General features: G+C 40.2%; 1 protein-coding gene across 2 annotated transcripts in view; it reads right to left on the reverse strand.

Moving 5' to 3' along the window:
- The window catches only part of pcnt (pericentrin), a 193,198-nt gene extending 184,000 nt beyond the window's left edge, over nt 1–9,198 (reverse strand). For both annotated transcript variants that reach the window (XM_048598706.1, XM_048598705.1), the window contains exons 1-2: nt 9,100–9,198; nt 5,855–6,056 (exon numbers count right to left, since the gene is read on the reverse strand). In XM_048598706.1, coding sequence (XP_048454663.1) covers nt 5,855–6,056; nt 9,100–9,135 — 238 coding nt within the window. In that variant the 5' untranslated portion in view covers nt 9,136–9,198. The remainder of the gene's footprint in view (nt 1–5,854; nt 6,057–9,099) is intronic.
- Nucleotides 9,199–14,253: the final 5,055 nt, after the last annotated feature.

Raw genomic sequence — 14,253 nt, forward strand, 5'->3', positions numbered from 1 at the left:
GTTTTCATGTCTTTCTCCGCAGTGAACACATAGGAGAAATATTCATTGAGGACCTTACCCATCTCTTGCAGTTCCACACATACAAGTCCACTTTGGTCCTTGAGGGATCCTATTCTCCTTTAATATACTTAAAGAATCTCTTTGAATTCACCCTAATCTTCTCAGCCAAAGCTACCTCATGCCCCCTTTTCGCCTTCCCGATTTCCATCTTCAGTAAACTCCTGTATCCCCTATATACCTCCAGGGATTCTCTTGATCACAGCTGCCTGTACCTGAGCCATGCCTCCTCCATTTTTCTGGTCAAAGGCTCAATATCTTTTGTCATCCAGCGATCCCTACGCCTGCCAACCTTGTCCTTCACCCTGACAGGAACATAAAGACCTCGAACTCGAGCTATCACACTTTTAAAGGCCTCCCATTTGCTGGAAATCCCTTTGCCTGCAAACAAACTACTCTAATCAACCCCTGCAAGCTCCTGTCTAATTCCATCAAAATTCACCTTGCCCCAATTTAGAACTTGAACCTGTGAGCCAGTTTTGTCCTTCTCCATAACTATTTTAAAATTAATAGAACTATGGTCACTGGTCGCAAAGTGCTCTCCCACTGTTACCTTAGTCACCTATCCTGTCCTATTTCCCAAGGGTGGGGCCAGTTTTGCCCATTTCTGAATAGGGCCCTCTACATACTACTTAAGGAAACTTTCCTGAACACACTTAACAAATTCCACCCCATCTAAGCCCTTAACACTGTGGCAGTCCCAAGTCTATGTTAGGAAAATTAAAATCCCCCACACTATGGCAACTCTATTGCTTCTGCAAGTCTCCCCAGTCATCCCTGCATATTTGCTCCTCTAATTCCCGTTGACTATTTGGGGGCCGAAAGTACAATCCCAATTATGTCACCATCCTCTTATTTCTTAGCTCCACCCACAAAGGCTCACTGCATGATCGCTCAGTTATCTCATCTCTGACTACTGCTGTGATACACCCCTTAATCAAAAATGCAACTCCCCCTCCCCTCTTCCCTCCACCTCTGTCCTGCCTAAAGCACCTGTACCCTGGCACATTAAGCTCCCAGTCCTGTCCCTCCCTCAGCCACGTTTCTGTGACGGCTACAATATCCTAGCCCCTCATATCTATCCATGCCCTGAGCTCATTGGCCTTACCGGTCAGCCTACTTGCATTGAAATAAATGAAATTTAATCCAAGAGGCCTTCCTCACTCCCTGTCCAGTTCCAGCCTGACCTGTCTCTTCAACTTGCTATTTCTGATTACTGTATCTCCTTCCAGCCTCGTACTTACCTCCCTGCAGTTAAGGATCCTGTTCCCCCTGCTAATCTAGTTTAAACCCTCCCTTGTAGCGCTAGCAAATCTGCCCACCAGGATATTGGTCCCCCTCCAATTCAGGTGTAACCCCTCCGTCTTGAACAAGTCACCTCTGCCCCAGAAAAGATCCCAATACTCTAAGAATCTGAATCCCTGCCCCCTTCAGCAATTCTTTAACCACACATTCATTTGCTATATCCTCCTGTTCATACCCTCACTAGCACATGGCACTGGAAGTAATCCAGAGATTAGCATTGTCGAGGACCTGGTTTTTAACATTTTTCCTAGTTCTCTATAATCACTCTGCAGGACCTCATCCCTATTTCTACCTATGTCATTTGTGCCAACATACACAATGACTTCTGGCTGCTCACCCTCCCCCTTGAGAATGTTCTGCAGTTGCTTCAAGACATCCTGGACTCTGGCACCCAGAATACAACACACCATCCTGGATTCCCGTTTGCCGCCGTAGAATCTCCTGCCTGACCCTCTAACTGTCGAGTCTCCTATCGCTAAGATCCTCTTTACCTTTACCCTTGCCTGCAGTGCCCAAGAATCACAGTGCCACCAATCTGGCAACTGCTGCTTCCCGCTGAACGGTCACTCCCCCTCCAACAGTATCCAAACTTTATATTACAGGGAACCTACTTCCTTTACCAGGTGCTCTTCCCCCAGCTGAACAAAAAGTCCAGTTGCTTGATGACGTATAGTAAATCAGCAAACACTTCACAGGTCAGCAATTTTTCCATGGGCCTACTAATATCGCAAAAGTGTTCTTAAGTGGGAGCCCTGCTGTTCCTTCATTTTTCCATGTGAAATTGGCTCACAACACAAAATAATTTCTACTAAATTTTGATCAAATCATCCCAAGGCTACACTTACACAGACCCAGCTCTTGAAAGTTATCTGGGTAATGAAGGAATTAATCTCATGAACCTCCTCTGCACCATTTACAAGAGCTCATGGCTCCCTACAATGCACAAACACAAGGAAGACAGTACTTCTCAAATTTTAAAAATTGGGAGAATTTATGCACCCATCATTATGAGTGCAATTAGTGTACTCAAGCAATGAATCTCACCAACACCATTCAGGACTGGTATTTTCAGCCATAAAGTATCTGCTGATAATAATTTATACTCAACAGAGGTTCAGAAAGGAAACCTACTCAAACTATGGCATCTCCTTCCCACAGGTGGGAAGATGTCCCTAGAGATTTTTCTGTTAAAATCAAATTTGATTCTAATTCACTGCATTCCCTTCTTTGCTGTTCATCTTCATTCTCTTTCCTTACATTTCAGAGATTAAGGAGATAAATCATTCGACCACATGTCTAACAAATGCTGGATTCTCTGTCAACATCACGGCAATACATTTGTGAGCAAGGCTTACTGTCAGTTACAACAGAATGTCAATTGTGGTTTCGACAAAAGCCATTCCAGTACTGTGCTAGATTGAAAATTTGATTGAAGGAAAACAGCCATGGAATTCAGGGACAGTGGTGCACAGATCTGGAAAGTAATGTGTTCAAAGGCTTCAGAAGTCAGGAAACAAGCAGTAATTTTTGATTGCACAGGGGCTCGAGAGTAGGTGCTTTTTTTGAGAGAGATGACGACAGCACTATGCGTGGAAAATAGTACGAGAAAAGTGAAACATTAACAGTATAAGATAATTTGGCGCTGAGGGAGGACACTAAGTGGTCCATAGTTTGACTTGAATAGGATCAAGGAAGCAGGAGCTGTTTATCATGAACAAGAAGAGCTCAAAAACAGTGCTGGACAGTATGAGATAGAATCAACAGAAGGTAAGTTTAGGGCTAGGACAACAGAAGCAGAGTCTGCCCTGATGGGCTAAGGAAAGGAAAGGATATGGCAATGGCAGCAGAATGGATGGTCTTAATCTTTATGTGAGCTCTTTGCATTTCTTCCTGGAGTTGAAAGTGGAGACTAACCAGGGTGGTTTAAGATGATAGCAGGAGTAAAGGTAGGGATCATCTTTGCAATCTTGGATGATCTTTGAACAATTATTAATTTTAACTACAAGAGAATAGTCCAACAATGTTTTAAATAGACTAGACAATATCGTAAAGGATGGTTGAAATACATTTGTACTGCGTTCTCTTGGACCTAAAGGCGAAGAAATGAAGGGTATAACAAGAGAACAATTAGAGGGTGAGAGATGGCATGAGATGCAATGAGACCTGGGTGTTATGGTGGAACAGTTACTGAAGGTTGGCATGCAGGTGCAGCGGACAGTGTGGAAAGCTAATGGCCTGCTGGCCTTCATAGCAAGAAGATTTGAGTATCGGAGAAAGGATATGTTGCTGCACTTATACAGGGCCTTGGTGAGGCCACACCTTGAGTATTGTGTGCAGTTTTGGTCTCTTAATCTGAGGAAAGACATCCTTGCTATTAAGGGAATCCAGCAAAAGTTTGCCAGGCTGATTCTCAGGATGGCAGGACTAACATATGAAGAAAGACTGGACTTGTACTTGCTGGAATTTAGAAGAATGACGGGGGATCATATAGAAACATATAAAATCCTGATGAGACTGGACAGGCTAGATGTGGGAAGAACGTGCCCGATGTTGGGTAAGTCCAGAACTGGGAGTCACAGTCTCAGAATAAGGAGCAAGCCATTCAAGGTCTGAGATGAGGAAGAATTTCTTCGCTCAGAGAGTTATGAATCTGTGGGGCCAGTTCATTAGATATGTTCAAGTGGAAGCTGGATGTGGCCCTTGTGGCTGAAGGGATCAGGCTATGGAGAGAAAGTGGGAATGGGACACTAAGATTGCATGATCAGCCACGATCATATTGAATGGTGGTGCAGGCTCAAAAGGGCCAAATGGCCTACTCCGGCACCTATTTTATACGTATGAGTTCAAGTGGGGATGAGGGCATTAAAGGCAGTAAAGGACGAGATTTAGCAAACCAGTAGCTGTAGACATGTTATGAAGAACTATAGGTTAAATATTTTCAATTTTACATTTAGTGGGAAGTGACTTGATAGAAAGCTGTTTCCAAGGATGGACACAGAAGAGGGGTTGAGAGTGGAGTAGGTAGACAGTGAAACCAGCAAAGAATTATCCATGATAGTAATGATAGGAGTAGGGAAGTAATGCAATATGACAAAATCAAGGGGGGTGGGTAGCCATAAATATAGGAAGCAGAGTTTATATAGAGAGAGAGCTTTAGACAGGAAAATATGGCAGTGAGCTATGGAGGAAAGAGGAGACCTGAGCTAAAGGTTCAACGGACAAGAAGTCATTCAGTGCACAGGTTAATGGAGGAAAGCAGGAAAGGTATTTTAGTGAAAAATTTGAAGTGATATCTGGCTGAGTGGAACAGAACAGGATTTTAAATGAAAGTTTGCTAAAGTGATTGCATGGATAGATTAGAGAAATGACATTCGACATAAAAATACTCATTAATACTCCAGCAAAAATATGTCCCAGTAAGGAGGAAAATTCCAAGAGAGGAATAAACCAACCACGGTTTACCAAGAAAGTTAAGGAAAGTATTAAGTTGAAAGAAAAAGCATTTAAGGAGACAAAAGTCACCGATAGTCCCAAAGACCTGGATAAATTCAGAATCCAGCAAAGGAGGAACTAAAAAGAAGTATTACACAAACTAATAGGGTTTAAGGCAGGCAAGTCCCCTGGCCCAGCTGGGTGGCATCCTAGGACCTAAAAGAGGTAACTACAGAGATAGCAGATGCATTGGTTGTAATTTTTCAAAAATTGCTGGATTTCGGAGAAGTTGCTAAACAATTAAAGCTGGAAAATTGCTAAAGTGATACCCTTATTCAAGAAGGGATGGAGGCAAAAAGCAGGTAAATTTAGGCCAATTAGCCTGGCATCTATTGTTGAAATTTTGGAATAAATTATAAAGGAAGAAAGAGCAGAATATTTGTAAAAATCATAATCTAATCAAGTAGAGTCAGCATAACTTTATGAAACCTGGACACTTTCTTCTATGTCTTTTACCCATCTCCACACCCTGGCCACGTCGTGACATGGGCTACTTTCAGCACTGCCAAACCATTTTCATCCATTTATGGGTCCCCTTTATCAGCTTTTCTTTCTCCCTGGCATATTAGCATCCATCCCCTTGTCTGTCTAACTGTTGTTCTCTCTCTCTGGGCTCCGTCTTTAACTATTCACTTACTTGCACCCCACAACCACAGTCTTCAGCATATACGTCGCCTTTGCCTAGCTACTAGCAGTTCTGAAGAAAGACCACTGGGCCCAAAACATTAACTATGTTTTCTCTACACAGATGCTGCTAGATCTGCTGAGTTTCTTCAGCAATTTCTGTTTTTGTTTCAGATTTCAAGCATCTGCAGTTCTTTGTTTCATTAAACCAGCTTGTAGGCACTGCTATCAACCTCACGTACGTTAGTTCAAATTCTTTTAAATGATGCCCAGTGAGATTCTGGCATATAATGCTCGTGGACTCAAAAAGTGGATTTTGTGCAATCGACTAGATTCCATGTACGTGAGTAAGCTATAGTTTTTGAAGGTTGTATACCTTTAAGATGCTCCTCCGAGAGTCGATCTTGTAACTGGGTTAATTCTAGGCTGTGCTTTGTCTTCTGCTCTTCCCTGTCTGCAAAGTATCTCTGTGAAAGTTCTCTTTCAACTTTCTGCAATGCCTCCTTGTGCATCAAAGAGGTGGCCACCTCCTGTTTGCATTTCTCCTCTAACTGCAGCTGAAGGATTTTGATTTCTTCCTGAAAGTAAGACAAAAACAAAATAAAACTGTCAATATAAAACATTTCAAACAGCTATATACAATATTGTCTTCACCCTTTAATTAAATTTCAAACACAAATGGAGTCACAGGTAGACAGGGTAGTGAAGGTGGTATTTGGTATGCTTTTATTAGCCAGTGCATTGAGGATAGAAGTTGGGATATCATGTTGTGGCAGTCCAGAATATTGATTAGGTCACTTTTGGAATACTGTGTTCAGTTCTGGTCTCCCTGGTTTAGAAAAGATGTTAAACTTGAAAGGGTGCAGAAAAGATTTACAAGGATGTTGTCGGGGCTGGATGGTTTGCACTATAGGGAGAGGCTGAATAGGCTGGGGCTATTTTCCCTGGAGCATCGGAGGCTGAGGGGTGACCTGATAGAGGTTTATAAAGTCTTGGAGGGGCATGGATAGGGTGAATAGACAAGGTCTTTTCTCCAGGATAGGGGAGTCCAAAACTAAAACAGGGCATAGATTTAAGGTGAGAGGGAAGACATATAAAAGGGATGTAAGGGGCAACATTTTTGTGCAGTGGGTGGTGCATGCATGGAATGAGCCACCAGAGGAAGTGGTGGTGGCTGGTACAATCACAACATTTAAAAGGCATCTGGATGGGTATATGAATAGGAAGGGATTAGAGGGATATAGGTCAAATGCTGACAAATGGGACTAAGTTAATTTAGAATATCTGGTCGGGAGGGACGAGTTGGACTGAAGGATCTGCTTCCATGCTGTACGACTCCATGATTCATTTCTTAAGACAGTTTTGTCTTAAAAGGAATAAAATTAAAAGTCCTCAGAAAAACTTCAAACTGCCAAATGGAATTGCACCAAATTTGAGAACAGGGGAGTAGGCGTAGGTTGTCCACACCCTTGAGACTGCCATTGAATGAGATTATGATTTATATACATTTTATCATTTTGATTCCTTCCACACACTAATACTTCACACTCTTAAAAATGTATCAATCTCAGTTTTCATTTGATCACCAGCCCGTTTTATCTTGAGTGGGAGGGTGGGGGAAGAGTCAGATGAACAGGTAAGGGGAGAAGAAATACTGTTGGATATTCCTACCTCATTGACAACTTTATTTATCTTCCAACACATCAGTTAACAACAATCTTTAACTTTCTATATTCAAAAAAAACATTAGCCTCATTTATGCAACCCATTCTCATCAGTTAACCCTCTTTTCCCTAGTAACATTCAGGTGAATCTGTGCTGTGTTTCTTTCCAGAGATGCAGTGACCAGAACTAAATGCTAAAGTCCAGACGGTGTCAAACCAGACCTCTGCACAGCTTTAACAGAACTTCCACATTTTTGCTGTCTAGTCCTCTTGAGATAACAGTCACCATTTCAATAGCCTTTTTAAATGATATTTTGTACCTATCTCCAAGCTTTCTGTATTTAGATCTCTCTGCTCATCTATAGCATCTAGTTGTTTTTTGGTTATGTAGAATATACTTTAATTCATCTTCCACGCAAATGACTTCATACATTTGTAAATTCTAACTGCCAGTTTGATTTGCAACTTGCTGCTTTCATCCATGTCGTTTAGTGTCATCAGCAAACCTAGATATACCAACTAATTATAAAGGACTGAGTGAAGAAAAGGTAGTGAAAAGGCCCGAGTACAGATCTCTGGTGAATATCATTATTATCTTATCATCTGGAGTATACATCAGTTACTCATAAGCTTTGTTTTCCAAGTCCTAATCAAAACCTCCAGGGTTACATCCAACTTCATTTATTCTAATTTTTGTTAAGTCACTACGCGAAACTGTGCCAAATGCCTTCCAGAAATCTACAAGTATATCCTTTTCTACCAAGTTTATTACCTCATCAAATTTTAAACTAAGTTCACTGAACTTAACTCACACTTTACAAATACATGCAGGCTCTGTCTGAACAGCAATTTATCCGCACAACTGATGAGAGTAATAAGTTTAGTATTGCTTCAGTTTTTCTTTTCTATTGTTCTAAAATAATGGAAGACGTTGTACGAACATCTGCAAATAACAGGCTCTACTGGTTGGGAATATGTCTGATGGAAGTGAAAAGAATCATACAAAAATCTTTCCCTACATATTATTTTACAAAGTTATTACTAATCAGATGAAACCCAGTAAAGAGAAGTATGCTGGCATCATGGGAAGAGTGATTCAGTGGAGGATGAGAAATTGGCATTCAACAAAGATAATTACACAGGCATAAGGACAGATATGGTCCTGGAGGATTAGGCAGGAAGACTAAAATGTAGAATAGTTGAAGAGCAGTGACAGATGTTTAAGGAGATACTCAACTACATCCAAACAAAACACATTTCAGAAATGAAGAAAGATTGTAAGAAGGGAAAAGTCATATATGGCTCGGCAAGGAATTAAAGATAATTTAAAGACAAAAAATAAGGCAGACCATACTGCAAAGGCAAGTGGTAGCCTGGGGGTTTGGGAAACTTCTAAATATCAACAAAGGGTTACTTAAAACATGATAAAAAGAACAAAGGTGAAATAGGAAAGAAAACAAGTGCAAAATATAAAACCTGATAGCAAAAGCTTCTATAAGTATATAAAAAGTAAGCGGAAGCAATAGTTTAGTGGGTATTATCACTGGACTATTAATTCAGGCAGCCAGGTAACGTCCTGGGGATCTGGGCTGGAATCCTGCTATAACAGATGGTGGAATTTGAATTCAATCAAAAATACCTGAAATTAAGAGTCTAACATTGCTGACTGTCGGGAAACATCCGTTTGATTCACTAGGTCCTTTAGAGAGGGAAATTTGCCATCCTTACGCGGTCTGGCCTACATGGGACTCCAGACCCACAGCAATGTGAATGACTCTTAACAATTAGGGACAGCTAATAAATACTGGCCTAGCCAGCAATGCCCACATCCTGTGAATGAATAAGAAAACAGGATAGCTGAAGTGAATGTAGATCCCTTGGAGGATGAGACTAAGCTGTTAATGGCGGGGAAAATTTAAACGATGAAGTCATTAAATCAATATTTTATTTCAGTTACCTTGTATTGTTCCAGCTTTTGCGCCAATTCTTCCATAATCTGAATCCGGTGCTGAAAGTAGTTCTTCTCAGTGAGATCAGAAAATGATAGCAAAGACAAACTGCTAAAGAACAAAATATAAAATCTTAAACAGCAAAAACACTGATATGCCCTGCTAAATCATAATTCACGTTTACTCACACCAACAATAAAAGTTGTTAACCTTCACGAAGTACTGGAGACCCCACACACAGAGTACAGTGCATATTACCCAAGAGAGGACGCATCTGCCTTACAGGGGCAATAACCGTTTGCTAGATTAATTCTGCAGTTGAGAAGGCTTGCTTATGAAGAGAGATCAAGAATAAATGGTTTCTATGTTCTCTGGATTTTAAAAGAATAGGAGGATCTCTGATGAGATTGGATAAAATAGTTAGACTTGACGGGGCACGTACTGAGAGGTTGCTTTTCATGGCTCAGAAGTCTTGAGCTGGGGAGATTGTTTCAGGATAAGGCATTGACCATTTAAAGACCAAAGAGAATAAATCTTTCACTCTGGGGATTGTGAATCTTTGGAATATTCTATTGCAGAAAGCTGTAGATACTAAGTTAATCAGTATACTCGCCATTGAGATCAATAGACTTTTGGACTGTAGAGGCATAATGGGATATGGGGGCTGATAGGGCAGGAAAGTACAGGTGATGTAGAAGTTCAGTCATGATCTTACTGATTGGAGAAGGCAGGTCAATATTCCATAAGGAAGCTTACTATTTAATTTTCCTTCCAAGCCAATCAACAAATGCAAATCAGAACTTGTAGCCTCAAAGCTCTCACTAAGGTGTATTGGAGGTAAGGCGAGGAAGGAGATGGTTTGATCCAACATGCCAGGGGCAGAAATATCCAGTTAATCCGGGTTCTTCCTCACACTACTGAGAGTTTCTGCCCCCTTCAAGTACACATTAGTAACACTGCAATTAAAAGTATATTCTTTCAAGTAGTACATTTCAGATCACAACAACTTGTTGCATATACAAATAAACAGATGGCCCTTTTGCCAATCAGTATCAGTCTGTCTCCTCTGGTCACCCAGCCATCTGACAGTGGAAACATTTTTCCTTATTTACATTACCTAAACCAGTCAGGATTTTGAATGCCTCAATCAAATCTCCTCAACCATAATACAAAAGCAAAATGCTGCAGTTGCTGGAAATCTGAAATAGAACTGAAAATGCCAGAAGTACAGAGTAGATCAGACAGCATTTGTGCTGACGAAAACAGAGTTGTTACAGTTGATAATTTTTTATTATTTAAAAGTTTTATGTTCTTGTGACTGATCTATTTAGTTGTTCCACTAGGACCCTCACCTTGTCCAGGTTAACAGGGAGTATTCTAAATGGAGGTCCAAAGAGACTCTGAGCCCAGGTACAAAGTTCATTAAAATGTCATGAACAGGTAAATAATCAAAAGACTAATAGAGCATTGACTTTTAAATCTAAGAGTCCGAAAATTCAAGCTTTAGCTATCCCAAACTCTGGTTAGACCACCTATTGATCATTGTTATCTATTGATCAGAGAGCAGTTTTGACCAACACATCTCAAAGATGACTTGACAGGGTAGACAGAGAGAAACTTCTTCATCCCATGGGAATATCCAGAATAATGCAACATAATATCAGAATTAAAGTTAGATCACTCAAAAGTGAATTCAGGAAACACTTTCCATGCCTTGGGATGAAGAAATTTCAAGCTGTCTCCCAATGTGGCTCATTCAAACGTTTTGAAACTGAAATTGACAACGTCAAGCAATACAGAATTGAGGCAGATAAAGCAGTTGAGATAAAATAGGTGCTGCAGAACCAAATTCATTGCCACATACAAATTGCAAAAAATATGATAAATATTGAAGTCAACTCCCAAACCCTTAACTACTCTTCAGTGCAATAAAGTTTTCTCATACAGAACTGTGCTCCTTATTAACTAAAATTTAGATGCAAACATTCACATCTGGAGCAAAGTCAGACTAAATGGCTTCTTGAGCTTGCACTGACATTTAATAAGTTGTGACAATCCTGACTACTCTCAAATCTGCTTTATGGTCATAAGAGTCATACAGCATGGAAACAGACCCTTCAGTCCATGCTGAACTTAATCCCAAACTGAAGTAGTTCCATCTGCCTGCTCCTGGCCCATATCCCTCTAAACCTTTCCTATCCAAGTACTTAGCCATATGTCTTTTAAAGGTTGTAACTGTACCCACATCCACCACTTCCTCAAGAAGTTCATTCCATACACAAACTACCCTCTGTGTAAACAATTTGCCCCTCACATCTTTTTTAAAATCTCTCTTCTCTCACCTTAAAAATGTGCCTCCTGATTTTGAAAACCCCCATCCTAGGGAAAATACAACTACCATTAACCCTACCTATAGCCCTTATGATTTTATAAATTCTTATAAGGTCACCTCTCAACCTCTTATGCTCCAGTGAGAAAAGTGCCAGCCTACCCAGCCTTTCTTTATTACTCAAACCTTCCATAAAAAGCAACATCTTGGTAAATCTCTTCTGAACCCTGTCCAGCTTGTAATATCCTTCCTGTAACTGGACGACCAGAACTGGACACAGTATTCCAGAAGAGACCTCACCAATGTGCTGTACAACCTCAACATGACTTCCCAACTCCTATACTTAAAGGACTGAGCAATGAAGACAAGCATACTAAATGCCTTCTACCTACAGTAACCTTTTGCTCCCTTGTTTACCAAGGATCTATCGACCCCTGCTTTCAAAAGAAGAGTCAAAACGAATCTGTTTCCACCACCATTAAGCAACAGAGTTCCAAACTTTCAACACCCTCTGAGAATTTTTCCACATTATACTCTGTCTACTAGATTTTAGCCCAATCCCTCAACCTATCTATAATCACCTGCAACCTCATGTCCTCTTCACAATACTTTTTCCTATCTTTGTGTCATTCATACATTTAGGGGCAATGCCTTCACTAAGCCATTGACATAAATTTCAAAAAGCCAAGGCGCCAGCAGGACTCCATTTATGACATCCTGTCAATCAAACAAAAATCCATTTATACATACTCTGGTTTCTGCCAGCCAGCTAAATTTCTATCTATGCTAATATGTTATCCCCTACAAAATGAGCTCCCACTTTAGGCCCTTTTTGGCACTTTGTGAGAGCCTTTTGAAAACCCAAGTACAGGCTCCCCCTTTATCCACAGCTCATGTTACTCCTTCAAAGAACTCCAATAAATTGGTTAAATATGATTTCCCTTTCAGAAAACCATAATAACTCTTACTGATTATCTTGAGTTTTTCTAAATGGCCAGCTATAACCCCTTTAATGATCAATGCTAACAACTGCCTCAAGACACACACCAAGCTAATTGGCTTATAATTTCGCATTCTCACTTCCTTCTCCTGATTAATTTTTAGTCATTCTCTGCCGTTTTTTGTGTTCTGACTAATCATGTGAACTGACACATCTTTTCGCAGTTATATGTCTTTCCTTAACTTTGGCAAGCTTTCCTCAATTTCTTTAATTGACCATGGATGGCAGTCCGCAATTTAGAATTTTCCTTACGGCCGGAATATATTTATTGAGTTTGCCGAATATCCTCTTAAATACCTGCCACTACATTTCTATTAATCTATAACTTTAGTCTAACATCCTAGTTCAGTTCAGCCTTCATGCCCACACAAATGCCCTTATTTAGGTTTAAAATGTTTAGCTTCGTTCCACTCTTCTCCCTTATAAACGGAATGCAAAATTCAATCATCTTGTGATGGCTGCTGTTTAGGAGTTGCTTTTACTCTGGGGTTATTAGTTGATCCTGTCACATTACACAATATGAAGTCAAGTATAAATTGCTCTTTGGTTGTTTCTGGAACATGCTGCCCTAAGAAACTCTTTCAAAAACATTCTATGAATGCCTCATCCAGGCTACAATTATCAACCTCATTTTTCCAATTTATACATAGATTAAAGATGAAGTAGACATTGAGGCCAGCTAACTTAGATTGTTCTTTTTCTATCCAGAAGTGTTACCACACACAACTGAGTGCCTCCTCACCACCAAATTCACCGCAACTATTTTTTTAAACTAGTAACAACCACCAGCAAAAATAACCATGAATTGAGTATTTACAAGCAAAGCCTATTATGGACACGTGTGTGCTTAACTTAGATTGTTAACGTTCTATTCATTAAACCTAAGTCATAGGTTCAGTTGCTGCTTTGGTCAGCCAATTATGAGACACACAAACATTTCTATAGCTTACTAAAGTTTAGGGCTCTTGTGCTGCCGTGGTAGTTTTCTTATTTCTGGGCCAAAAGGCCCAGGCTCAAGTTCCTCCTGTTCTAAAGGTGTGTCATAATTTGCCCAAACATGTTCATTAAAAATAAAAATAACTGTGTAGATTAAAATAACACAAGTGTCCAATATTTATTTTTGCACACTTCGCCCTACATTGTGGTTACTACTAGGAGATATGACAACCACTGCTACAAATGACTCCTTTTATCTACTATTCCACATTTTCACTCAAACCAATAATACATCCTCATCTACTGAATCAAGGTCATCTCTAACAATAGCATTAATGCCATCCTTGATTAAGAGTACTACTTCTCTGAGCTTATTCTTTTTGAAATGTCATATACTTCTCAATATCCAGGACCCAATTCCTGTAATCCTGCAGCTATGATTCCGTAATGGCCAGCAGATTACATTTATTTAGTTCAATGTGCTCTGTCAACTTGTTTACTTAGTTATGAATGCAACATGCTTGTAGTTTTGTCTTTTTATTATCTTTGTAATATCTAATCTTGACTGTTGGCATATTCTTGACACTTAATTTCCCATACTGATATTTTGGTCTACTTCCTCAATTCAATCCCTTGATTTTATTACAGCTACTCAAGCATGTTCCCTTGCTCTCATTGTTTAAAGTCCTCTCTACTTTCCAGTTACATGGCTTGCTAGAATACTGGTCCTGGTATGGTTCAGGTGCAGACTGTCCCAATGCCCCAACTTTCCCCAGCACTGACACCAGTGTCCCATGAACCAGAGACAGTAGGAACTGCAGATGCTGGAGAATCTGAGATAACAAGGTGTAGAGCTAGATGAACACAGCAGGCCAAGCAGCATCAGAGGAGCAGGAA

The sequence above is a fragment of the Rhincodon typus genome, chromosome 7, assembly GCF_021869965.1.
Source record: "Rhincodon typus isolate 14 chromosome 7, sRhiTyp1.1, whole genome shotgun sequence".
Taxonomy (NCBI): Eukaryota; Metazoa; Chordata; class Chondrichthyes; order Orectolobiformes; family Rhincodontidae; genus Rhincodon; species Rhincodon typus.